General features: G+C 39.1%; 2 protein-coding genes across 2 annotated transcripts; one reads left to right on the forward strand and one right to left on the reverse strand.

Annotated features, from left to right (window-relative positions):
- Positions 1 to 1,656: 1,656 nt before the first annotated feature.
- On the forward strand, positions 1,657 to 5,914 carry LOC142366355 (uncharacterized). The gene is made up of 3 exons (XM_075448216.1): positions 1,657 to 1,791; positions 1,949 to 2,776; positions 3,755 to 5,914. Exons 1-3 carry the CDS (start codon positions 1,782 to 1,784, stop codon positions 4,465 to 4,467), a joined length of 1,551 nt encoding a protein of 516 aa, XP_075304331.1. The 5' UTR covers positions 1,657 to 1,781; the 3' UTR covers positions 4,468 to 5,914.
- On the reverse strand, positions 4,817 to 7,335 carry cfd (complement factor D (adipsin)). Its single transcript, XM_075448217.1, has 5 exons — positions 7,228 to 7,335; positions 6,915 to 7,071; positions 6,551 to 6,692; positions 6,178 to 6,468; positions 4,817 to 5,804 (listed from the first exon to the last, which is right to left on the reverse strand). The coding sequence occupies exons 1-5, from the start codon at positions 7,289 to 7,291 to the stop codon at positions 5,625 to 5,627; spliced, it is 834 nt and encodes a 277-aa protein (XP_075304332.1). The 5' UTR covers positions 7,292 to 7,335; the 3' UTR covers positions 4,817 to 5,624.
- Between the last annotated feature and the right edge of the window lie 19,132 nt (positions 7,336 to 26,467).

A 26,467-nucleotide genomic window follows, 5' to 3' on the forward strand; every position in this document is an offset into this window, starting at 1 on the left:
TTTCCTCAACGCTCTCCATTTTAACTGCACAAAACTACCCAGAACCTTAAAGATGGGGCTTGCCGCACTGCAGATTTCTGATTGGTGGAGTATTCCCAGTTTAAATTTCAGGTGGTACCATTGTTTTTGTTACTGTTGTTACTACAAATTTTACAATTATTTTGGCAGCTCCAAAATGAGTAAAGACACAGAACTCAGATTGTGACAAGAAAGTGTTTAAATAAGACCAACATTAATCTGTGATTTTTTTTCACAGAGGTTTTGCTGTAAGGCACAGATAGGAACACCTAAAACCCTGTAAAAATGTGTAACTTTAAGGTGATTTTAAGGGGATGGTACTTGGAACAGAAACTAGTTCCTCGTGTTCTCACTGCTGATTGAGCTGATTGCTGACTACTGATTAAGCTGAGAAAACAGCACACAGTGTGAGCTGTGGTGGTCAGGCAAGCTCAAGATCGAGAGGTTGCTTAAACTCTGACAAGAATGCAGGAAAATCAGAGCATTAAAATGTTAATCTCTGATCTTTTCACAGTGGTTATGCACTGAGATGCAGATAAAAACACCAGACATCCCGCAAAAATGTGGAACATCATGTGTAACAACAAATTTTGAGTAAATACAGCTAAATGTCCTTGTTTGTAGGTTGGTCTGATCCACAGAGGAAAACAGCAGAGGCAGTCGCTGTTGTGATAAAGTTGTGATTTATCAGTTAGTCTCCAATTGTTCTACAGCAGTTATGCTCCAAGGCACATATAAAAATGCCCAACACTCCACAGAAATGTGTAAAATAGACAGAATGTGAAGAAAAACAGCTGCAGTGGATTTTCTGGTTTGCAGACTGTTTGATCAAGCAGGGCACCGTTGTCTGCACCGCATACAGCCCAGGCAGCAGTGATTGTGAAAAGAAAGATGCGATTTAGACCAATAAGATCTCCAATTGTTTCACAGAGGTTATGTTCTAAGGTACCAAAAAAAAGATAGAACAAACAAAAAAACACCACCGAATGTGTAACATGGAATTATTTTAAGTTAATTAAGCTGAGGCAGACTTCCTGGCTTTAATGTCCCTTCTAGGCTAAGTGTGGCAGTGCCAAAACTCTATATATCTAGGGTAAAAAACATACCTAGGGTTGGAACAATTTTGCAATTAAAACAGTCCCGGGTTGTTTACATTCTGGCTGCTGTTGGTTGAAATGAAGCATTTGAGATAACCATGAACCTTTCCTGCAGCGTAAATCCTTTCTGCCTGGCTAAGCACACCCAGTGTTTAACTTAATTTGCCTGACCTATGCTATACCCTAGATCTCAGTGGAAATGCTAGAGACCCAGGGCTGAAATAATCTTAACCTCTTGAAAAAAGCCCCAGACCGTATAAATTCTAGATGCTTTTGGTTGAAATATGCCGCTGATTATGGAGGGAAAAGGAAACCAACTGTGAAGCCAACTGGCATGCATTTGCAAATTGCCATGATTGTTCAGTTTAAAATGTCCGCTTCAAATTTGTGACATGTTCTAAATGCATCTACAATGTTGTGACAGAATCCTAAACCATTCACATTATGGGAGCAAAGGTTTTTGTTTTCTTAAGCACGAGGTAAAGCATGAGGAAGATGCATGCTCATTTGAGTTTGCATGGTGGAATGCACTTCCTTGACTGCAGAAATACGGGTGCCACATGAAGTGCAATCAGGAAGTATGTTTTTGCCCTTTAAGTAATTGTTTCAGAGCCAGAGAATGCAGTTTAACGAGTGATCTTGAGCTGACAAAGACCTGCAGAAGACATGTCACACGGTGAGTTCTTATTTTTAATGCATAAAATAATCTTTGAGAGTAATTAATTTCCTTTAGAAAACAAAGACCATCATCTTTATTATCTATTTAAAATGTTGCAAGTTTACACATTTTCACTCACTCACTCACTCACTGTCATTTCTGTGTTATTTGGTAGACGGTGGAAAGCATATGGTGGTTCTATCTATGGTGGAAGAGTGGTCCTCTCTGAAATCTCTGCTGCAGGATGCCTCTGAAGAAAATTGTTACCAGATAACCTTTAACACTCAGGGATCAAATGAAATCTGCAACTTGACAGTGGAATGTGTGTTGATCACCCTGCACTATGCGGATTTAAAAGAAGACATGACAGAGGAAGCCATCTGTCCGGTGATAGAGGGCTGCTTTAAGTCTTGCACAGATGGAATCAGTACATTTCTACTGTTGATCCAAGGTGGATGTTACACAAAGAAAGAAAGAAGGTTGATAGAGATCTTGCAGGCACACTTTGGAGCTGAGGCTTTAAATTACCTTGTCATTCTCTCTGTAGAAGATAGAAATGTTATTGACACACTGGATGACACCCTCTTGGATTTGATAAATGCGTGCAACGGTAGATACTGCCGGATCACATCATCTACTGCAAATGGTGGACTGCATGCATTACTCGAAATGTTCAACTACATGCTGACTGAAAATGGTGCAACTGGTTACACTGAAGCCATGCTAACTGATTCGAAGAAAAGGTGTGCAGAGGACTCAGCCATGAACATGCTCAGACAGAAGGTGCAAGAGGCAGAGCAGAAAGAGCAAGCATTCAAAGAACTGGTCCAACAACAAGAGGAGAGAAGAGCCAAAGAAATGGTGGTGTTGAAGGCAAAGCATGCCGAGGAAAGAAAAAAGGAAGCGGCTGAAAGAAAGCAATATGAGACAAAGAGAGAGAGTCTTCATGAGGCTGTTATCAGCCACAAGGCTATGCTGCGGCTCCAGACCAGAGCTCCTGGTGGTAAGATTATTTTTCATGTGCTTCTGGTGTTTTGAATAGAATTTTGATATGATAAACAAAAATGTTGAGCCCTTGCTTTCCAGTACTCCAAACATTTACATTTAAACATATACTTCCTCTTTTTTTTAGTATTTCAAGAATAAAGGAAATGGTGAACTTAATGCCAGCAACACATTCAAAAAAAGTTGCTAGATAGGCAAAGACAGAGAGAAAAGTTTATAGAACATACAACTAGCAATGATCCAAAAGGTTCTCCAATCAGAAGATTCTTTGGGAACAGGTGATGGTGTAAGGATTGGGTATAAAAGGAGCATCCACCAAAGTCGTAGTCTTTCCAAGCGAGTATGGCTCATGGCTCACCACTTCGTGCCAAACTTTGTGCTGAATTTTTTAGATTTAGGGTTTTGAGGCAAAGAATGGAATTTTTTTAGAGACATCAAGGTAACAGATGAGTGTTCATGACAGCAGGGCAATGCAAGACCTCATTCTGCATGACAACAGAAAGGCCTTATGGCTTTTAAGGCAAAGAGTGCATGTACTTGACTGGCCTGCAGTCAAGATCTCTCTTCTATTGAAAACATCTGACAGATCTTTGAGAGGAGAATCAGACAACAAATCTTGTATTCAGCAAGAATGAACACAGATTCATCTTGAGAAACTTCAACAATTAATATCTTCCCTTACCAAATTATTTAAAAAGTGTACTTAAATTAAGAGTGATGTAAAAGAGGGGTAAACATGCCTCTCTGTCAACTTTTTCAGATGTGTTGCTGACTTCATATTCTAGATTTGATGCCACTTAATGAGTGGAGGCACTGAAAATTATTCCTTTGTACTTGTTTATATCAAATAAAGGTTAGAACAAATGAAAAAAAAGAAGGTACATTCTGAATTATGGTAATTCTGGAAAACCTTTTAACTTTGTAAGCATGGGTTTCTGTTATAACAGTCAGTGTTGTTTTCTTTCATGGCTTTAAGATGATGAAGAAAAGAAGATGTCTGTCATTCTACTGGGCCTCTCTGGCAGTGGGAAGTCTTCTGCTCTAAATCTAATTCTAGATAGAGTCAGTAATCAGTACTCAGTCAGTGGGTCCGGTCCCGAACCAGCTCTACCAACTGTTTCTTGTAGAAGAAAAGAAGTGTTTGCAGCAGGGAAGCAGCTCGTCCTGGTGGACACCCCTGAGCTGTGGGATGAAGATGGGGTAGAGAATGCAGAGCTGGTGAAAGATTGCCTGGCCTTAGCCTTACCTGGGCCCCACGTCTTCCTGATCGTGCTCCAGGTAGGACGCTTCTACCAGGGAGAGTGTGAGATGCTCACACACATGCAAAGGATCTTTGGAAGAGAGGTCACAGCGCACTCCATCATCTTGTTTGTGCATTTTGACGGAAACCAGGACAAGCCTCAGAAGATCAATGACTACGTCGTTGGTGCTCATCCAACCCTGCAGGATCTTATCCGGAAGTGTGGAAGTCGTTATTATGAGTTAAATATGACAAAGTCACTGAGTGCTTTGAGCTATCCTCAGGTGAAAGGGCTGCTTTCTGGAATCAACAAACTAGTTGCCTCACACGGCGGTCGCTCCTACTCAGTGAAGAGATTTTCTCTTCAGGAGCTGCAGGAAAGAAATCAAGTGATTGCAGAGGGGAAGGAGGGGGTGTTGGAAGTCAATTTCTTACTAAGAGGTGATTAATTTCTTTTCTTACGTGCTGAGGTTAGAACACATTACTTGTAAAGCCTTGTAATTTAAGGTGAGGACTGCTACTTCGACTGAAATGAGCTGCCAATGCAGGTAATCCTCACTGGATTTAATTTCCTTCAAAATTCATTGCTTCCACACAGTATGCTAAGGTTTGCTAGGTTTTACAGTTTCTCCTTGAAATCTGGATAACCAGCAGAGGATTGTCACCCTGAATTAGGGAATTTAATCAAATCTGAAACCTTTGCAACGTAAGGTAACCAGTGTGTGTCTCAGTGTAAAGAATAAGATTTTCAACTATTTGTTGGACAGTTGGGATATATGTTTTACTGTAGCAAACATGAAATAAATAATAATGGTGGTGGTGTGGGGTTTTCCAGCCAAAATATATTAAGCACACATCAGGAATTGTTTATGGGTTTATCTGCACAGAAGAGAAGGAAAGAAAAAGTACAGCTTCATGACTTCTCTATTTCTGTATACACAGTTATGTTTTATCACTTTATCTTCATCATATCTGTTGCCTAATAATTGCACCCTTAAAGGCCATTCTTCAAATCTGCTTGCCAACAAACTGAAAGGGGAAAAATACCATAGTCTATGCAAAATTATGTTTAATTTGATTAAAGCAATGATTTCTTACATTTTTATCTTTATTTTTCCATTCATGACTTAGTATGATTTAAAGTATTATAATTATACTGTGCGTGTGACTGTTTATTTTTGTACACTCATTCTCCTCCATAAATGTTCACCTTTGTACTCATAGCATTCTTTGATATGGCTTAATTACATTTTTATATTGATTATACTCTCAGCAAGTCTCTTAATGCACTTCATCTGTTATTTTGCGTGCAAGTCAATAAACAATTCAACACAAACATGCAATTTCAGTGAGACTAAATGTATTATATGCTAAAAGGATGTGAAATACAACGTATTTTGTTGCTCTGGTTGAGGTTGTTCTTCAGTATCTGTATAGTGAGGAAGATCTATGCCGAGTTGCATGAATTAATTGCAAATTAGAAAACAAAAAGATTGAGCCTAATATCGGTGTAAAATAAACAGTGACTCAGTAAAAGCAGGAATGTGGCAGAAACATGAAGCTTAAAAGTGAAACTTGGAGCAAACTGCAATGCTTTCTCTTTTATTCAGTTGCTCTGGTTTGCTGTTGCAGCAGGCTGCAGGCCCATGGTGCTGTCTATCCACGCAGTGTAGTGGGAGATGACTGTGTAAATTCCAGGCTTTTTCACTTGGCCACATTTTTTTCCTCCATTGGAAGTGATTCCCACTACAATGCCATTGTAGAGCAGAGGGCCTCCAGAGTCTCCCTAAAGATAAGAAAAACAGAAGCACACAGTCTTAAAAAGGAGATCACAGTAGTTACTGTATTGATGACTCCTGTTGGTTAGCATGAAAGGAAAGGGTCATTGAAAACACTCGGGAGGTTATTCAAAAAACTCTGGAGAGTTGGCCATTTGTGATACAAAAACAATTGTAACTAGCAATTAAATAGAATTTACAATTAAATTTTCAGATTTGACAAAATATTGGCATTGTGTTTCTTGCCACTGCTGCACATGGATGGATGCCTGTCCTTCTGTGTGTGGAAAGCTGTTGCCTCTCCATGGAACGTCTCTTCCAATTATAAATAACATTTCCCCATTTATTCATTTAACCCGAAGAGAATGACCCAGAACTTACATCACAGCTGTCTTCAACCTCGTGTGGCTGATCGCAGGGGTCTGAGCACTTTTTATGTGCACACATCATGTTATTGGTAAATTTTCTGCCAAAGTAGTCGCTGCGTGCACATCGAGTTGGCCTGACCAACTTGACGACCACCTCTTTAAGCTTGTCCGGCTTGGATTCCAAGTTGTCCAGTGATCCCCAGCCAGCTGTCTCCACATCTTCGTCGGGTTCGGGGTTTGTGCCACCGGCGCGCAAGAATTCCACTGGTTTAACAGCTTCAGAGGCATTAAATGGTCTATCCAACTGCAAAAAGCACAAAATCCTTCTAAATTCTAAACACCAATTTATGATTAAGAGAGAATACTGACACCAAATATTCACTGACCTTAATTAAAGCAATGTCGTTATCATAATTTGCTATGCTGAAGTCAGGATGATTGTGAAGTTCCAAAATGTCAAAGGTTTGCTTTGTTTCCTCAGGTTCACTCAGAGAATGGACACCCAGCACTACCTTCCGTCCATTTGGTCTTTACATGGAGCACAGACATAGAATATTGAAAAATCCTCAAAACATTCTATTAAAGCACAATCGGAACAAATCATATTTGTTTCTGCTGAATAAATTAGGTTATGGAGTAAAGAAAAAAAATGATCAAAGTATGAATCCTACCAGTAATCACAGAGAACATTTAAGCACAATTACTAATCTTTTCCATACTTTTATAGCAATTTGAAAAACGTTGCCTCACCCATTCGGCATGCAGTGAACTGCTGTCATCACCCACTGATCTGCGATCACAAAACCTCCACATTCATGTTTCATTTTATCTCCCTCTGGGACCTGAAGTGAGGCCATGTAGGGACGAGAGTGTGGTGCTACCTCCCTTCCACCAATTATACCCTCACCTAATACAATTGAATAATAAGAGTGTCAACATTTTAACAATAGTATGAATGGCAGTGGACAGTAGCAGCAAAGACATGATATACCAAAACACAAATTATTAAAATAAATCAAATAGATATTTAGCTGATAAAGAAACAATGTCTGCACAAACTTACTGTATGAAATGAGGGTGAGAAGAAAAAGAGCAGGACCCACGAGCACTTCTTTCCCTGACACCATGATGCCGCTTTAACAAACAATAACCAGAAAGTGGACTCTTTTAAAGGCTTGATCTTGGAAGAGAGGAAACATAAATCAAAGAGCTCTTGTACAAGGCACAAGTGGGAGTGTTATCATCCACCCATTCCCTGTTAACTGGAACAAAAACAGGAAAGCATAAATCATGCAAAGTAAATTGTACTTCTCTTTAATGTATTAAACCACATTTGTCTCATGCATCTCAGGCAGAATCCTCAGAAATTCTGCAGATCTTATTTGTGTAATGCACCTATAGCGTTAGGACATCTTTTGTTGGAATTTACATGAGCTACCCTTAAACCTTATGTACCTAAATACTCAAAGGAAGTCAACATTAAGCTCTTCTCCTCCTCCCATAAATACAGCAGGAGAACATGCATAGTTTTACTTTCATGAATCCCAATTCTATTTCAGTTTTACTGTCCTGAAAAAGAGACTAAGGGTGTGACCCGGCTATGAGGAACATGTCTTCTGTATAACATGTTGTAGAGCTCCAGAGCTCCTTAAGAGCAATAAACAATATGCTGAATCAACAGTACAGTAGAGAACAGTGTACACATTACAAAAACTTAAGTATCACATCTGATTGACCTGGCAAAATACATTTAAAGTGCTGATCAGGAGACACCCACTGGAGCCAGCTTGAGGTTGTCACTGTGAAAATATCAGGAATGGTGGAAAAATAAACATTTTCATTTCCACTCAAGGGCATTCACAGAGTTGTCCTGAAGCCACTGCTTTGCTATCTTGGCTGTGTGCTTCGGGTCGTTGTCCTGTTGGAAGATGAAACTTTGTCCCAGTAAGAGTTCCAGAGTGTTCTGAAGCAGGTTATCATCAAGGATGTCTCTGTGCATTGTTGCATTCATCTTTCCCTTGACCCTAACTAGTCTCCCATTTATTGCTGCTGAAAACCCATTCTCACAGCATGATGGTGCCACCACCATTCTGCACTGTAAGCCAACTGATGACCAGTGCTTGGTTTCCTCCAGACATAACGCTTGGTATTCAGACCAAAGAGTTCAATCTTCGTTTCATCAAACCAGAGAATTTTATTTGTCATGGTCTGAGAGTCTTTCAGGTGCCTTTTGGCAAACTGTCTGTCACGTGCCTTTTACTGAGGAGTGGCTTCCGTTTGGCCACTTGGAGTGCTGCAGAAATGCTTGTCCTTCAAGAAAGTTCTCCTCTCTCCACAGAGCAATGTTGGAGCTCTGTCAGAGTGACCATCGGGTTTTAGATCACCTCCCTGACTAAGGCCCTTCTACCCCAATCACTCACTGGATGGGCGGCCAGCTCTCGGAAGAGTCCTAGTGGTTCCAAACTTCTTCCATTTACTGATGATGAAGGCCAATGTGCTCATTGGGATCTCCAATGCTGCAGCAATTTTTCTGTAGCCTTCCCCAGTTCTGTGCCTCGATGCAATCCTGTCTCGGACGTCTACAGACAATTCCTTGGACTTCATGTCTTGGTTTGTGCTCTGACATGCACTGTCAACTATGGGACCTTTTATAGAAAAGTGTGTGCTTTTCCAAATCATGACCAATCAACTGAATTTACCACAGGTGGACTGCGATCAGGTTGTAGAAACTTCTGAAGGATGATCAGTGGAAACAGGATGGACCTGAGCTCACTTTTGAGGGTTATGGCAAAAGCTGTGAACACTTATGCAAATGTTTTATTTTTGTTTTTTATTTTGAATAAATTTGCAAAAGTTTCAAACAAACTTGTTTCACTTCGTCATTATGGGGTATTGTGTGTAGAATTTTGAGATAAAAGATGAGTTTAATCTATTTGGGAATAAGGCTATAACAGGATATTGTGGGAAAAAGTGGAGCGCTGTGAATACTTTCTGGATACACTGTAATTACACTCTGTATTTTAGTGGCTCTAAATACACTAAAGGGGTTTAAAACATCAGACGCAGATTAAGGTAACTGGTTATTTGACAGTGAACTGAAAAATAGCATCCTGACTTCATCCTTCTGTTGGGTAGTCAATGAGTAATGAGACGTATAGTCAGAAGACGTATAGTATAAACACGTGATTATACCATATTTGCCAGTCATTTTTCTGTGCCTTACAAATCCAATTTAATGTAGGGGGCAACAAATAATTGTGTTATTCTTTTCTGTCTGACATTGAGTTCCCTTAATCTCTCATTAACTATAAGAATGTGCTCGTAGATAGAAACTGTTAGGTGCCCAGAATGTCTCTCTTTACCTTGACTAACAATCTAAATTCTGACATTGTTAACTAGTTCTGATGCTATCTTTCCCACCATCATCACAGTTTTACTTAGCACTTAAGTGGTGTTCAGGTCAGATTAAGTGATGCAAGAAAAAAATCATCTCGACCTGAAACTTGAAGGCCTGAATTTGTAAAAAAAAAAAACAATTGAGCACCCATACTACTAAAGCCCCACACATTTAGAGCCTTCATGCAATATTTGTGTTTGTGTTATGTGATTTTTTGTCCACAGTAGGGTGTCTGAAATGTGTGAACCCAGGAATTTGAAGCCTTCCCACACTATAAGAATCAGATCATTTTCTCTGCATCACCCTTTCAGTCTTTGTGACTCATCTCTGTAAGAGCAAACAGCCACCAGTCAGGTGCCTGACTGGGCAATAGCAACCATTTGATTCTTTGTAGCCCTCAGTCACAGGCTGCAGCAGCTTTCCAATGAAGCAGCTGTAGTTGACATTTCCATTTGGAAAAATAACACCTTTACTGTTCACATAGAAATTAAGAGAGTACAAGTAGCATCAAAGTTCTACTATTCAAATGCACTTAATTCATTGATTATCCGCAAGTGTGGGCATCTCTATAAAAGCAGAAGTTTTGGCAGTTCGCTGGTGTGGAGGATTTGGGTGTGGGGTAACACAATGAAGGAAGAAATACATCAGCAATGAACTTTACACCTAAATCTAGGCTGAAATTGGGCCAAGCAGCAGGACAAAAGTATCAAGCAGCAGTAACTCTGCAACAGGATGGCTGAAAAAGAATCCAGGGGTTGCAATGATCCAGTGAAACCAGATCTTAAACTGGTTATAATGCTGTGGTAGGACCTTGAAAAAACTGTGCATAACTTAATTGCCACAACCTCTATGAATGGAAGCAATGTTATCATCAATCAACACTTATTTATATAGCGCTTTACAACATCCAAAAGGTGACCAAAGTACCTAATAGTGAAGATGAATCAGGAATAAAAACATAAAACACATAAAATAGCAAACATATAAAAACAAGTAAAAACACGTAAAAAGCAGGGAAGTCTGGCACACACCAACATAAACTGCTTTGCAACAATCAAATCTTAAAGGGGCACTAGGTAGCATTTTCACCTAAAATTATAGCCTTCAGGAGTTTACCAAAGGTTAAACAAGTCAATAGAAAGCGAATGAAGCCTGTCTCGCTCCCAACAGTGGTCTGTATGCTGAAAATCCCATATGTAACTTTGGCAGGAGCGACCCGCTTCTGAAGTGTCGTGATGCGCGAGAAGAGTCGTTTGTGTTTACGGCACTTAGCTAGGTACTGTATGCTAGCTGTAGTTGTAGGCTATGTGTTCGCTTGCGTTGAAGAGCCAACACCAAGCGTTTCATATTCTGCCTTTCACAGACTGAATATGAAACGTTCGATGTTGGCACTTCCCATCTTTGTGAAATTTCTCCAAGTGTGATCTTGTTCATCTACCATAGTGACCTGCGTTTTAGATCGTGAAGAGACAGGTGATGATGGTGCTCTAATTCCTCCTGAGTTCGAGACGTAGCCTAGCTTCAGAAATACACGGACTGACCTGATTAGAATAAGAATAGCGTTTTGATCCGAACAAGAATTGTTATGTACAAATGAAAATTGATTCATTTGTGATTGTAATCGGAATAGTGTAGAGCTAGTCTGCGTTTATTGCGGCGTGTATGTTGGTAGTGCCTGCGCACATCTGTCTCAGATGTAACTTTTGTAAGTGTCTGCTAATACAAAGGAATCACTCCACGAATACACCATGATGAGGGAAGAATCCCATTCAAGATCAGCAACAGTCCATCCATACATCCATTATGTGCCGCTTGTCCGGGGATCGGGTCGCGGGGACAGCAGCCTGAGCAGAGAAACCCAGACGTCCCTGTCCCCGCGGCCACTTCCTCCAGCAACAGGATTATAGCATATTATCTTGACTTCTCTCTACAGAAAATCTCTGATTATAGTATCTTACGTGGGCAGTCTACACTTGTGAATCAGATGACCTAACTGTACTGACTAAATAACACAACGGCAGCATTCGCCACGATGTTTAGTTAGTGGGTGTGTACAGGTGGGCATTTTTACGACAGTGTAGAATTTCAGTTTGACCAATAGAGATCGCTATACTGCCGCTAAACTACCTTGTATCCCTTTAAACTGATCAAAGCGTGAATGTCTTTTCCCAGGTCACAATGACTTAGAAAAGGTTTAACTTTGGCTGGAAGCTTGCTCTGGCAACAGAATCACTGTTGAATTTCATGCAGCTGTCTAAAGTATAAAGAAGAGATGGATGAAATCATCCAGGATGGTTTACAAATTGGTTCAACAAGCTGTTGATTCATGGACTGTACTTTTCAGACACTATTTTCTAAGTTTCTAAGAAATTAATTATGTCAGAGTGTAAAGTTTTTGTGTTTGTGTGATTCTTTTTTATTATCATGCCTTAAGAACGCTTAGAATTGAAAGAGTATGTGCTTTTTCAGATGACTGTTTCTATACTTACAGTTCAACTGTTCTATTTGAGCATCGGATGATGTGCAGTGATGTTGGTGGGAGCATTTTTTATATGAACATGGCCTTGCCCTTCGATGTTTGGACAACCGGTCTACTTTAAAATGTTCTTACAGAATTAATTGAGTTCACATCAGATTCAGAACAACTTGCACCCATGCAGAGCATGCCATCATCTTATTCACTGGCTTTGATAAGAACCAGTGCAGACCTCGGAAGATTAATGACTATGTCGCTGGAGCTCATCCAACCCTGCAGGATCACATTTGGAAGTGTGGGAGTTGTTATTGTGAGTTAAATATCACAAAGTCACAGAATGCTTTGAGCAAATCTCATGTGAAAGAGCTGCTTTCTTTGACGCTGAGGTTAGAAGGTGCCACTTGTAAAACCTTTTAATATTAATTTTAGGTTAGTTAGACTGTTTATTCGGTTAAAGAGAGCTGCCAGTGCAGGTCATTAAAATCCGATTGAATTACCTTACAAATTCAATGGTTTGCCTTTAAAATCTGAATAACCAGCAAAGGATTGTCACTCTACTTTCAATTGTAAATTAAATCTCAAATTTTGTGATTAAAGGTAATTATCTTGTTTTGTAGTGTAAAGAACATAATGATAGCATTATGAATATGAATAATTAAATATTATTATAACATTTGTTTATTATGGAGATGAATGTTTAAATGTTGCAAAAAATACATATATATATATATTGGTGTGAGGATTTTCCAACGAAAAAATAAATCAAGAGTGGAACACGTCAGGAATAGTTCATGTTTTTATCTGCACAGAACTTACAAGGGAGGGAAAGAAAAAGTACAGCTGCTTTTGGAATTCTCTATTTCTATGAACACAGACAAGTTTATGGCTTTATCTTTATCATATGTCAGTTGCCTAAGAATGTAACCCTTAACACCATTCTTCAAATGTATTTGCCAATAAACTGATACCATTGCAGAGAAATAGCATAGATGAGAAAAAATTTACAGGAGGTTGTTCTGTGGTATGTGTAGGGTAATGAAGATCTTCTTTTTCCAAAGATGCATGACTGAACAGCAAATTAGAAGGACAGGACAGTGACAGAAACACCAAAACAACAACAAAAAAAGATTTGTGTAAAATAAACAGCGACTCAGTAAAAGCAAGACTGTGGCAGAACATGAAACTTAAAAGTCAAACTGCAATGCTTTCTCTTTTATTCAGCTGCTTGGGTTTGCAGTAGGTTTGTGGCAGTAGTATTCTCATGTTTGTTGCAGCAGGCTGCAGGCCCATGGTGCAGCCAATTTTTCCTCCATTGGAGGTAATTCCCAGTGCAATTCCATTGTAGAGCAGAGAGCTCTCTTCCTAAAGACAACAAAAACAGAAGCACACAGTCTTAAAAAGAGAATCACAGTATTCAAACTTGCATTGGACAATGCATGTTGCTGACTCGTGGTAGTTAGCATGAAAGGGAGAGTTAACTGACAGCAAAAATAATTGTAACTAGCAAAAAATGTGCAATCTGATTTTCAGATTTAGTCTGACAAAACATTTTCATTATGTTTCCTGTCTGTGCTGTACATGGATGATGTCCGTCATTCTGGGTGCGGAAAGCTTACTCCCACTGGAATGTCTGCCCCATTTACAAATAAGATTTCAACATCCATCTATTTCAGCTGAAGAGAACCCAAACTGCCCAAAACGTATTTAACAGCTGCCTTAAAAACCTTATGTGGTTGAAAATGATATAGCAAAGCACAAATGATGAAATAAATAAAGAAATAATTATTTGATTAAGAAACAGTTTCTGCACAAACTTACTGTACAGAAGTGAGGGCGACAAAAAAAATATTAGAGCCCACAAGCTCTTCTTTCCCTGACACCATGATGCTGTTTTAACTAAGAAAAAACAGAAAGTGGGCTATTTTAAAGACTTGCTCTTGAAAGCGATGAAACATAAGTCAAGGAGATGTCGTGCAAGGCACGAATGGGAGTGCGATCCTCCTCCTGTTCCATGTTTTCTGGAACAGACGGGAATATAAAACACAATCCTCAGAAATGATGCAGAAATTTTGTGTTGTGCTCATCTTACAGTTACATAACGCTGGATTTGGATGAACAGCCTATGAACCTAAAAACATGCAGCACGGCCAACACAACTTGTTTGCCATGCCTTGTAGTTCCAAGTTCCTAAAATTTAAATTAGTCATAATCTCTCTGACACCAGAGATGTGAGCTGACTACACCCAACTTATTTATATCTAAAACAAATCTTCGAGCTCCAGTGCACATTGAGAGTAATAGAATCCAAACTGTGTGAAGTGGGGGGTTGTTTGGATCAACGTATACATGGCGAAGGACTTTAGGATCCCATCTGTTTGCAACAACAACAGAAATTGAAAGTGACGATCCAGAGACACCCACTGGAGCCAGTTCCACCGCAGGAATGGGGGAAAAAGGAGATGTTGATCCTGAAGGACAGAAATATAGGTGCAGTTATACTTTTGCTGTATTTGAGTACTTCCTGTAATACCATAGGGATCTATAGCATCAAACACAGTTAACATTCACAGGTTATGTGTAGGCTGCTTTGATTTTGTGACAGCTCCCTGCTGCAGCCTCTTGTTGGGAACAAAATGAGCAAACTGATTGTGCTCATTTATTCTGCGACAAACTCTCATTACATTCACTGTGCTCTCACATTAAGAAACTGGCAGTATAGCCATTTACTTAGAATAACTATGGCTCCAATCTTCCACAGTCACAGTTCTACTTATTCAGCAATATAGCCATATATATGTTATGTGAACAATAGCTTTAGATTGATTTAAATAACATCAACTTGATTAGATTTAAACGAATCAGAGTCACCAGCTCACAGTCTGAGCAGGAGAGAAGACGCTGGTGCTCAGAGTAGGTGTCACCATCTGCTGGCCTCAGTTTATATGACAGTTAAAAAGATTGTGTTAATGTCAAAATCTGGCTTCTGCCAGTTGCTTTAGAAGTTCATTGATTATTTATTTAATCTCTTATCCAGTCAGCTGTTGGCCTTACCTGTGGGTTGAATGGCTTTGACCAGGTGCCTGCTGTCCTGATTTAACTGGTTTGGACATATCTACTACCCCTTTTCGCTTTGGTAATAGGAGGACTGGGGTTTAGCGGCCATTAAAGCCAGGGCATCTTCAGCCAGCCAACAGGGATATGAACCAGTCAGCTGCAGGCTCACACTATCCTCTGCCTTGAGGACCGTGAGACGTATTCTGATGACTACTCATGCATCACCTCCAGTAGCATATTTGGCACCTTGCACAGCAGGGGCAATGAAGAGAAGGACAGCCAGGTGCTGCTGCTGTTGAAGTCCTCACCCAGAAACAACAGCAGTTTTCCAAAGAAACATGTACAATTAACGGTGGACTGTGTGTCATTTCTATTTGAAAATTACACCCTTACTGCTTGGATAGAAATCAAGCAGGTAAGTAGAGGCAGGTGCTTAAAATCAAAGGCACTTGATTAATTGATCATCATCAAGTGTGAGCACCTCTGTACCAACCCTTCTAGTGTTACTTTGATGTCTGATCTTCATTTTGAAAACTAATGCCACTCTGTTCGAGTGTTCACAGGAGTCATGTGTGAAAATGGGTTGTGCAGTTAAAGTTCCCAGTAGGAATACAAAAGATGAACATGCTTTCTTGCAGATAAACATATAAACCTCCAGAGCATGTCTGTCGTGTGTGACAATGTTGTTATAAAGCACCCTGGTCTGACAGTTTAGCTTTGAAATCATGAAAATCATTGTATCCATGCTGATGGTAGCTCATAAAGCCAAAATCAACACCTGCTGAAAACAAAATTGAAGTTTGTTATGAAACAAAAGAAACAAAAAGTCTTGAGATTTTTTAAAATACTCTTTTCAGGCATATGCACAAAACTCTGCATCGGGTGTATTCTTAGATATGAATCTGGACGTTTTCATTAGTCCACACATATGAAATAAAAAAAATGCCATCAAATAAAGTTAGCTTCTAAGTACAACATCAGTATATGATCATTTATGAATGCTACACAAATTCTTTCTTCTCAGGCCATCATTTTCTTTGTGATAATTTAAGTTAAAAGACGTTCCAAGCAATTCAAAACTGATCAATTAGTTACAGATGCAATTGAATATGATAAGATATTAGACATAACCCAGTTAATTACATGAAGGTATATGGGTCTATGTTAATTTTAGGAATGAAATACAGTTTATTTGGATTGGAAGCAGGTTGTGTTGTGTGGCCTGGGATCAGTCTATCCTTCGCCCTCCTCCCCCTTGCCTCTTCTGACACACACAACCTGTATGACTCTCAGCAACAAGTTGACGTGACAATGAGGGCGCCCCAGCGCCCACTCCACTAACTTGACATGAAAACTGGCGATTTTTTATTTTTATTTTTTTTTGAGGGCGCTTGTGCAAGCAGGGCTGCAAATCATATTCTGCCAGTGTTTCAATTGCTTACTGCCTCTTCCTGGATTTTCTGGCTGCTAAGTGAGAGGAAGGCACTGACACTTCGATGTCTGTGTCGCTGTTGGTGTCACGGATGGAGGTGGTGTCATAAGAATTAATCTCACCACCTGGACCGCTTGCTGCCATCATCCTCCTTTTCATCATCCTCTCTAGTCCTCCTCCTGGATCGACTTAGCAGTGGGCTGTGTGAGTGCTCACTGTCACCATCGCTTTTGTTATCACACTCACTGTCACTGTCTCACTGACAATGGAGATTTCAGACTATTCATCTTCTGCTGGACCACCGGATCCTCCTGGAAGCAGATCATTTGCGTTCACTGCCTGATTGACACCCTCGAGAGCTTGAGGCTCAACAGCAGCGTTGTTAGGCTCTTGAGCTTCCTTACTAACATCAAGATGGTCTTCAACAATACGGTCATTGTCATCATTGTCACCATGTTCCAGCTCCTCATCAGCTTGCATCATGACAGTGACGGCTTCATCCCCCAGCCCATTATTTAATATAAACTGCATCAAGGTGATCATTTGATTATCAGGCTGATCCTCTACTGCAAAGGGTTTCTCCGACAAAGGACAGTTATGTTACCATTGCTATGCTTATGATAGGATAATGCAATATACGTCCTTATTGAAAAATATATTACATTTAGTATTCCTGTGCTTGTAAATTGTCATTTATCAACATAAGCCCTTCTCAATTAGTCCACACGTACATTGTGCTTTTTCACTTTATCCATGTTCTTATTTACCCAAACAGAAACACACAAACAGTCATACAGTGGTCTTTTTATATTTGCTCTCATTATATGCAGCCTTTTCTTCTCTATTTCACACACCAATGAACATTTCAGTTTGCGATGTGGGGATTCAGTGTTTGGTCCAGAGACACTTCAACATGTGGACTGTATTGCCAGCAAGCCCTGTTGCCCTCTGTGTAAGCACTCGGATGGAATGGGGGTTGATGTGACCCTGAATTTCCTCTAAATTCCATTGTTGTCTTGCAACGTGGACAAATTGTCCAATGCAACTGCTGTGTGTGCTTTTCCCAAGAGCTCCCTTCCTGTTTTTTGCCGCTCTTTGTTGTGGTTGTCAGCCCCTCACAGCTCAAGCTGAATTGAGTCAACTTTCAACCATTCACTATTTGATCAATGCGTTGGGCCATCTCTAGTGTACATTTTGGAAGACTACACATCTGCCCCTCTCATTGAAAACAATTGCTGTCTGAAAGCAATGCGGATGGATACCTCTGGGAAGGTATGAAACGGCTCGGAGACAGCAGCTGAAGTAGCCGAATTAGTGTGAGTGTATAAGTGTGTGTGTGTCTATGTGAGTGAAAAGATGAGCTGGCACAGAGGAACCCTTAGACACGACACTGTTGACACTCAACTGATTGCACAAAGCTGGCTTGCTGTGCGTAAGCATGCACTAATGTAGCATGGATACACTTCTGTTTAGATGTCTTTTTAGCACTGATAAGGTCCGAGTGCTGTGTGAAAAGGGCCACAGTGTCCGCACTTTCACAATATGTGAAAATGGCACAAAGAAATAATCTACTGATTAATTTCACATAGACATGACTTAAATCAATATGCAGAATATTTTATTAATTTACATTATCTTTGAATACACTATAAATCATTTTCGCCTACGTGATTCTGTATGGCTTCCGAACCCTGTGCACGCACGCACGGACATCTCAGCCCTGTAGTATATACTGATCAGCCATAACATTATCAACCTTCTACCTTATATTGTGTAGTTGACAACAGATCATTTGGGCCCTGAAGGTTGTGGCAGATTTCTGACGGTTGAACTAAGCTTTGAAGACAAGGTGCCAAAGCCAGCCGTCACAGTATCCCCAAACACAATGCATTCATTTTTGTCATCATTCAAATGAAAAAAAATTTGGACCAACTACTGCTTGATATCAGCAATACAATTAAACAAATGACATTGTGCACTGTTACTATTTGGCTTCAATGGTAGATAAATTTGTAAATCGTCTGCATAACAGACGATTGAAGACCATATGAACACCCCAGACTGGGTCGTGCTTTTTGAGCCATTTTTAAACTCCACTGCTAGTGTGGGGGAGCGCTGTTGCCAAGTGCAGGGTGTGACTTTCCTTCAAAAAAGTTTAGGTTGGTGGAAAGAATCAAAGTAATATGTATTACAGGAGGAAGGTAATTCCAGCAGGACATTGCACGGTCACAAAAGTTGACTTCACATGTTAGTGGTCATAATGTCATGACCGATCGGTATGTAAATCCTGCAGACTAAACAACCTGCATTTCCTTTGCAACCCACCCTCATAGGCTCAATGGGTTCACTAGCCTTACCTCCTGCACTCCTTCACAAAGTCTTTGTTGTTGATTGCTACATATCATCTGCCTCATCCATAAGCTGTCTCTTAAAGAGTAATCATGTCTGGTTGTACAATACGCCACAACTAAATATCAGTTTAAACGAGATTCTTAAATTTTGAAAAATAAAATCTATATCTAGATTTCATCTATTCTAATTTGATTGTGTAGCATAATCGTCTCGTAGCATAAGAGATGCGATTCAAAAACTGCCACAATCATGAATGGGATTATATAATTGAAAGTATTACAACTGGACACCGGAAGTAAATCAGCAAAAAAAAAGTAAAAGCTAATTTATTGTAAATGGTGCTCATTTTACAACTTTATTGTTGGAAAGACAATAAATAGAATCAATAAATTCTGTTTTGTCATATATTGTGCTGCCAAAAGTCTGTAAGTCAAGTTATTGCCACATTATAGAGTTGCACTGCCCTCTGCAGGGGACAAACAAGACCTACCAAATCATTTAAGAAAAACAATCTGATTTGAGTGGAAGGAAAGAATTTGAATATCTAATGTTTGAATGGAATAGTGAGGCAGTTTTAACACATTACACTGACAGGTAATTACATGAGTCTTTTAACTGGATGCTAATTTCATATCATTTTGCCAATTTTATCTGAAATAGACCTATTATGATAATTCAAGTTTTTCCTTTTCCTACGTAACAAGGATCTGACCTGAAGATGATCATGTGGTTGAATTACTATAAAGTGGGAGAAATGACACGTGTGAAGGTTTTTGTTTGATCTCTTTTTTTCATTTTCCCGCTCCTCGTAAATCAAGTCATGACTCATACTCACGATTACAAGTGAAGAGGGATATAATAGTCAGAAATTATGGGTTGAAACTGACAAAGATGGCTGTATTCCCCTGTACGATGATGTGCTCATTTATCTTCAAAACATTTTATGTAAATATGACTATGAAGTATCTTTGAGTAATTCACAGAGCAGCATATCACAACATTTGTCGTGTACATCATTTCCTCTACATCACAGCCTTTATTATTGCTTTGCCGCAGTGTTCTAGACTTTCGATTGTCAACCAAGCATTGTTGTTGTTGCCATTGAGATGAATCACAACTACAACTAAAGCCCCGAGCAACCAAGCCCACCCAGCCAGCTACAAATATGTTAGTCTGTCACGTGTATACGTGTGTATATGCATTTCTCTCTCTCTTTCTGTCTGTATGCCTGTGTTTGTGCAGACATCCATATCTGATCGTCCATGTGTGTGGTCTGGAACCGAACCAGTTATCAGAGATGAGCTAACAGAGTCATTTTCAGCTTCATTTTTTTTCTTCTAAATGTTTCATTACTCTTTCTTTCTCCTCCCTTGTTCGCCCATTCCTCCTCTGCTTCTCATTCTCAGACACTGAGTCAGCAGCCTGTCAGCGTGTCTGGCAGGTTTTTAATCCATCAATCAGTCATTCATTCAGTTTGACAGTCTCATTATGGCTTTGATCTCTTCTTGTCATTAACTTATTGGGGTGTATTTTCTTCTGCTTTTGAACTTATTTCATTTCAAAGATTGCACACAGCCACATGCATTAGGTTACAGATACACAATCCGTAGAGTAAATTCCTCACACTGTATTGGCACACGTAACAGGGAGGGTGCATTGGGAAATTGTGAAATACATCATTTGAATGTGCCCTACCAATGTGAAAAGCCTGTCCTTGATAAAGACTTACATTTTGTGATTGTAAATGCATTAATAAGATGCCTATTATCGTAACAGGTGAACACAAGCTGGTTTGTCATCAGCAATACAAGTCGAAGGATGTTATGACATGCAATAGAAGTAAATATCTGAAACACAAATCAAACAAACAAATAGACAGCAACTATTTATGTCGTACCTTGGATAGTCTGAGAAAGAATGAAAAATGCCCTGAGGAAGTTCCAATCCCACTTCAGTTTGTTTATGCATGCCAATATCACATATTTCCCCCCAGAGGGCTTTTTTTTTTTTTTTTTTTTTATGAATCCCATTGCACAGGTACAAATTTAGTAAGAAATGTAAGTGCAGAATTTTACGATCCCTGCTCCAAAAAAAAAAAAGGGAATTTTGTGTAAAATATAGAAAACAACAAAAACAAAACTAATGAAATCATTTGCAAATCTCATAGACCAATATTTTATTCACAACAAATATAAAAAATGACTCGGTCATAGTTGAAAAATTTAAAAGTTTTACTGTTTTGTGCAAAACATGAACTTGTCTTGAATTCGAGGGCAGCAACGTGTCTTAAAAAAGTTGCCGTTGACCACTGTGTAGCAGCCTCTCTTTTTCTAACAATAGTCCATACACACCCAAGAACCGAGGAGACCTTTGGGAGAGGAATGTCCCATTCTTGCCTAATATAAGATTCTAGCTGCTCATTACTCCTAAACCTTGATGTGCAAGTTACCAGTTCTACAGCCACTAATACCCCTCCATACCATCAGAAATGCATTCTATTACAACCTGGATGGTCCCTTTTGCTTTGCCAGAAGTTACATCAGTGAATCCCAAAAATATTTCTAAATTATAATCTATCATATATCATTGGCAGAAATTATGACTGGATACATGCTAAATGATTCTGGATTCTGGACATTAATAAGCCAGGTGAAATTTTATGCAAGCAATACTTTTATTTTGCATAAATATGTTCACGTGCTGATGAATTATGAATGTCATTTTTTTTCCAAATATCAAGTTTGAATTAATTCAAAATGAACACAATTCTTTTAATAAATTCGAATGCTTTCTCTGGTTCTCTGGTTTGTTGATAAACAATCAACAAAGATACGCCATCCAAATTAATGCCATATGGCAGCATTTGTGTTTGTTAACATACCATTTGCAGTGTGAAACTCAAATAGCTTCAGACTTTGCTTCTCAGATTATTTGGTGCTGTGACTGCCCATTTAGGACAGTTTGCTAGCTAGTTTCTTTTCTCTTTGTCTCTCTGGTCGAGTGGTGGTCTTCTGTCTTCTGTTCTGGCACAGCTCCAGAACAAGAGGATTACTCTTAAATAGGTATAATCTCTGCTGTTTCCTCCATCAGCCAAGGCCCATTTGATGGGAGCTGGTGTTTAGAAGGGGCTCCACAGGATGAGATACTCTTTAACTGTAATCTCCATAATCTCTCTTCTTACTGCAGGCCAGGGTCCCACACACTTGTCATCTTCACACTCTTCAGCTCATTGTCACATTTCCTACAAAACAGTTTGACATCTTGTATTGTTTTCTCAAGAAAATCTAGCCACTTTTGCTCGAATGCTGTACAAGCCCACAATGAACAGATGTGACCAGTGAGTACTCTACAGACATTTCTTAATTTTTACAAGCCTACCACAGATTGATAAACACCTGCCAGTAGTCAAAGCTGCTGCGACTCCTGTAGTTGTATCCTGAAGCACATTTTTTCATGATGACACAGACAGACTCACAAGGTGAAAACATCCCTTGCCATGTTACCAAAAGTAATTTATCATTTATGCTTCTATTCACAATGGTGATAAAAATCCAAGGTCAAGTTTTCAGATCTCAATAAAAAGGTCACAATGTACTTTAGATTTGCTACTTTTCCAATTTTCTCCCGAAAGTAATCTTTTATTTGGACATCAAAATTGAGTCTTTGTAGACCACATGAAACAAATTCACAGTAGCCTCTCATACGTACATACTTGGAAATAGCACATATAAATATATTTCCTTCCCAGGAGAACTAGCCATGGTTTATCTGGCTGGGTAGGCTTTGGTATTTTAACAGTAATATTAATTTGCTGTGTGATAATGTAAATAAACAAATTCGAATTTGCCCTCGAAATAAAATGAAAAAAACCCACATTTATTTGAAACAAAGAATAATGCACATTTAAACAGCCAAACATATCCACAAGGCTGCCTTATAATATTCAAATATTCAGTCACAGCGCATTTAGAGTATTGTATATTTGATGTAATCAGGCCTAAAAGTTTGTGTGCGATAACTTCCCATCCCAAAAGCTCAATCCTGTAATTTGATATTGTTTATCAGAATATGTGTTACTGGGCACTTACATAATCATGTGCCTGCAGCGTGTCAGCTATCTCAGCCTAATCTTCAAAGAAATGTGTAACTATACGTGTTTGAATATGCCTGTGAGTACGTGTGAAGCCCCTCAGCTTGTTTTCTCAGGAATGGCAAGAAGTGTAATAGTATTTGCTCTCCATCAGACCCTACATTTTCCCAGTAAATGTGTGTGAAAGTATAACTCCGTACTCCATGTGAGTGCGTCAGTTCTGTCATGTTTCCCAGGAGAACCCTGAATCCCATAAATCTGACATCCCTCTTCCTGGTGTTGGTCCCAGGAGGATCAGCGGGGGATTCCACCTTTCCCACATTGCTCCTTGATCCACCTGACTCCTCCTCGCCCCGCTCATAAGCCTGCCTTTGTGCGCAGCCCTCAGTTTGTTTGTACATCCAGACAACGTGGTGAGAATGTGTGACAGTCCCACAGAACCAAAAAACTGGCTTCTCACATTCCCACAATGAAAAGACAACATGTCTCGAAACCCCTTCAGAACGTACAGGATGTATGCGTAATTACCACAAAGAAATCCATATCAATGTCCCAATAAGCAATGAAAAATATCAGAGAAAAAAATGTTTCCTACACCTGAAAGCCCACAGATGCCCAAAGGTTGGAAAAAAAAATCAAGGTTATTTTTTATCTCTTTGCTTCACATTTTCCAAAAGATAGTTGCAATATTCATTTTTTCTAGCCATGCAAATGTTTTGCTTTTAAAAGGAAACATGATTTGAAAAGTTGGAAATATTTCAGTTGAAGCAGGACCCAAAATTTATGAATCCATGCATTTGCATTTTTATTTTATCATGCCCTGAATTACTTTTTGCTGTTTCTTTTTTTTTTAACTTTAATTATTCATATTGTAATGTAATTATAATACAGAAAAGTAGTGAGAATATTTAATTTTAAAATCTCAATTGTATTAAGAGGCTTGTGTTGCTTTAAAAATTCTTGAAACAAGTTATAAAATAAGAAATAAAAAAATATATATATACAGTATATATGTGTATGAGCTTAAACAGTGTAATTGAACAGTGTTTTTTTGTCACTTTGTTTTTGCACTAAAAATGCTTCTGCAGTTCAAAAATGAACTACTCTAATTGACCTGATGACAAGGTGGCAGTGAATCACATGACTTTTCTTGTCAGTTTTCAGCCTCATTTGTATGTCTCTTTAGTAAACAGCTTGAAAAAAACAAAGATTTAAGAAAGAAGAAAAATGTGGAAAATACAAGAAAAAAAAGTCAATAGTGAGAAGCGAGAAATAATAGCACGGTGAAAGAATAAACAGAAAAAAAAGACAAAAAAACGGAGGGTAACAAAACACAAGCATGCAGAGAGAGCGAGAGCCTGAGAGTGATATATGACCATGAGCTGCGTCTGAACATGTTGTGAAAGTGAGGTTTTTCAGATGCTGTAATTTACACAGATTCAGATCACTTTGGCAGAATATCGGACCACCTGCACTTCAGCTCATGTGAGAGACTTCCAAAGTCCTGAGAGCTCAGAACAAAAACTGGTGTTTTACTAAAGCATGAGATCTGAGGCCGGTACCAGCTCCCAGTGCTCCTCTTACAATCTGACACCTCCAGTGTGTTTGGGTGTACATGTGTGTCTTAGCCGAGGGGCATTTTAAGGGTTTAAAGCAGCTGTCAGTGCTCAGGAAGATTAATTAATATTGGAAGCTGTCAATGCTTTAATTACGGAGGATCAAGCCTCTGTTCTTTCCCTCTCTCGGACTATATCCTTCTCTTCCATATTTGTACAACCATTTGCCTTGAAAAGTAAATATGTTAAATAAAAATCAGATATTTCTTTTTGCCATAGGAGAATAATTATAGAATGGAAAGAATGCATATTAGGAGTGATGTAGTTGCCAGTTGTTGGGTAGATTTAGGAGAAGAGTAAAGTATTCGATGAATTTCTGAATGATCTGACAACATCTGACTATGATCGTCTGAGAGACCTGACATTCATTGACACAGCAAATTCTCCTGACCTGCAGAATCTCTTTAATAGAATGTTACTTTTAATAGTGGGACATTCTTTATAATGGTGTCTATGACTTTAAAAACAGCTTCCTAAAGTTTTCACACAAGAGAATAAAACTCAGGACAGCACATTCTCTCCAAAAACCCTTTAGCTACCATGTGAAATATGCATAAAACTAAAAAAAATGTATCTAGCACTACAATGAACCTATATCAATTGGAAATAGTACAAAGACCAATATATCAAAGTTTGAAACTGAGATTCTTTAAAGAATACTTGCATTTTTTTTAACCTCTACTATACTAGCAGCTCTTTAAAGAAATGCTGGGATAAATAAACCCCAGATGAAAAATCTTAAAACCAAGAAAGATCATTAGCAACAGGTCAGTACATCATCGGGTATAGATAAAAAGCCTTCCAAAGAAGCCTGTCCCTTCCGAGGTGAAGGATGTGTGAGGGTGGACACACAGTTTGTGGCTAGATTCAGCGCTGTGTGGGAAAATAGTTCAAAAACGTAAGAATAACATTTCTTGATGGAGGCTTTGGGGATTTCCCCATCTACGGTAGCCGACATATGTCATTAAAAGATTTGTAGGGTTCATAGAAATCCCTGTAAGTGAGGGACAAAGTGGAAAACAAATATTTACTGGTCTTCAGTCCTCAAGTGGCCCTGCAATAAAAAACAAATGCAAAGCACCGCGTGGGCTCAGCAGCACTTCTACAAATCATTGCTGATGAACAAAGTCTGTTTCTGCATCTACAAATGCAAGTTTACCATACAGAGAGAACCACTTTCTAAAACCAAAATCCAGGCTTTCCGTCCCCTCTGAGCTTACTTTAGCCAGACTGATTCAAAGTCTAAAAACCAATGTCAAGGGTGATGAAAGAGAATGTGAAATTCCCTTTGGACAGCCAGGTCTTTTGGAGTACTATAGTAATAATACAGCAATAAAGTTTAAGTGGTTATGTATCATTGCGACCAGATTTTGTTATTTCACATGACATTTGGATGCCACAACTGTGAATGTTACAATAACAGGGCTTGTAGTTAAAGTTCAAGTGCTAAACTATTCGACCCACAGTCCAGACCCTTGGAAGAGGTTCCAAACAACTGCACAGCTAAAAACCTTTTTTATGTTTGTTTGTTTTTTCACAGATTTCCAATCCTTTTCGGAAATGTGGTTGAGTGTTAGCCTCTCCTGCTTTTTGTAATCCAGGTGAAAGTTCTTCAAATTGGTTTCTCTGTCACATTAGTACAGATTTTGTTAAGCCATTATTTTGTAACTAGTAAATCTAAATATGAGAAGAAAAAAAAAAAGAAATACGGATAACTTGAAGTTGTAGATATATTTTAAATGCTCACTATTAGAAAATATCAAAGAGCCAGAGGGGGGGAGGGGAGGGGTCTTCCCGCATCCCTGTTGCCTAGTTGCTGCCTGGGGTGGGGGGGCCAGGAGGAGGAGTTGTCCTGCTGGTTTGGGGTCTGTGGTGGCTGGGGGGCT

This window comes from Odontesthes bonariensis, chromosome 17, assembly GCF_027942865.1.
Source record: "Odontesthes bonariensis isolate fOdoBon6 chromosome 17, fOdoBon6.hap1, whole genome shotgun sequence".
In the NCBI taxonomy this organism is placed as follows: Eukaryota; Metazoa; Chordata; class Actinopteri; order Atheriniformes; family Atherinopsidae; genus Odontesthes; species Odontesthes bonariensis.

What these genes read in the sequence shown, in the direction of transcription:
- LOC142366355 (XM_075448216.1), top strand. An exon ending in CCAGACCAGAGCTCCTGGTG is followed by an intron (nt 2,777 to 3,754) that starts GTAAGATTATTT and finishes CATGGCTTTAAG; the next exon opens with ATGATGAAGAAAAGAAGATG.
- cfd (XM_075448217.1), bottom strand. Translation starts at nt 7,291, where the DNA reads ATGGTGTCAGGGAAAGAAGTGCTCGTGGGTCCTGCTCTTTTTCTTCTC. An exon ending in GTTCACTGCATGCCGAATGG is followed by an intron (nt 6,693 to 6,914) that starts GTGAGGCAACGT and finishes CTCCATGTAAAG; the next exon opens with ACCAAATGGACGGAAGGTAG. An exon ending in AGGTTGAAGACAGCTGTGAT is followed by an intron (nt 5,805 to 6,177) that starts GTAAGTTCTGGG and finishes TCTTATCTTTAG; the next exon opens with GGAGACTCTGGAGGCCCTCT.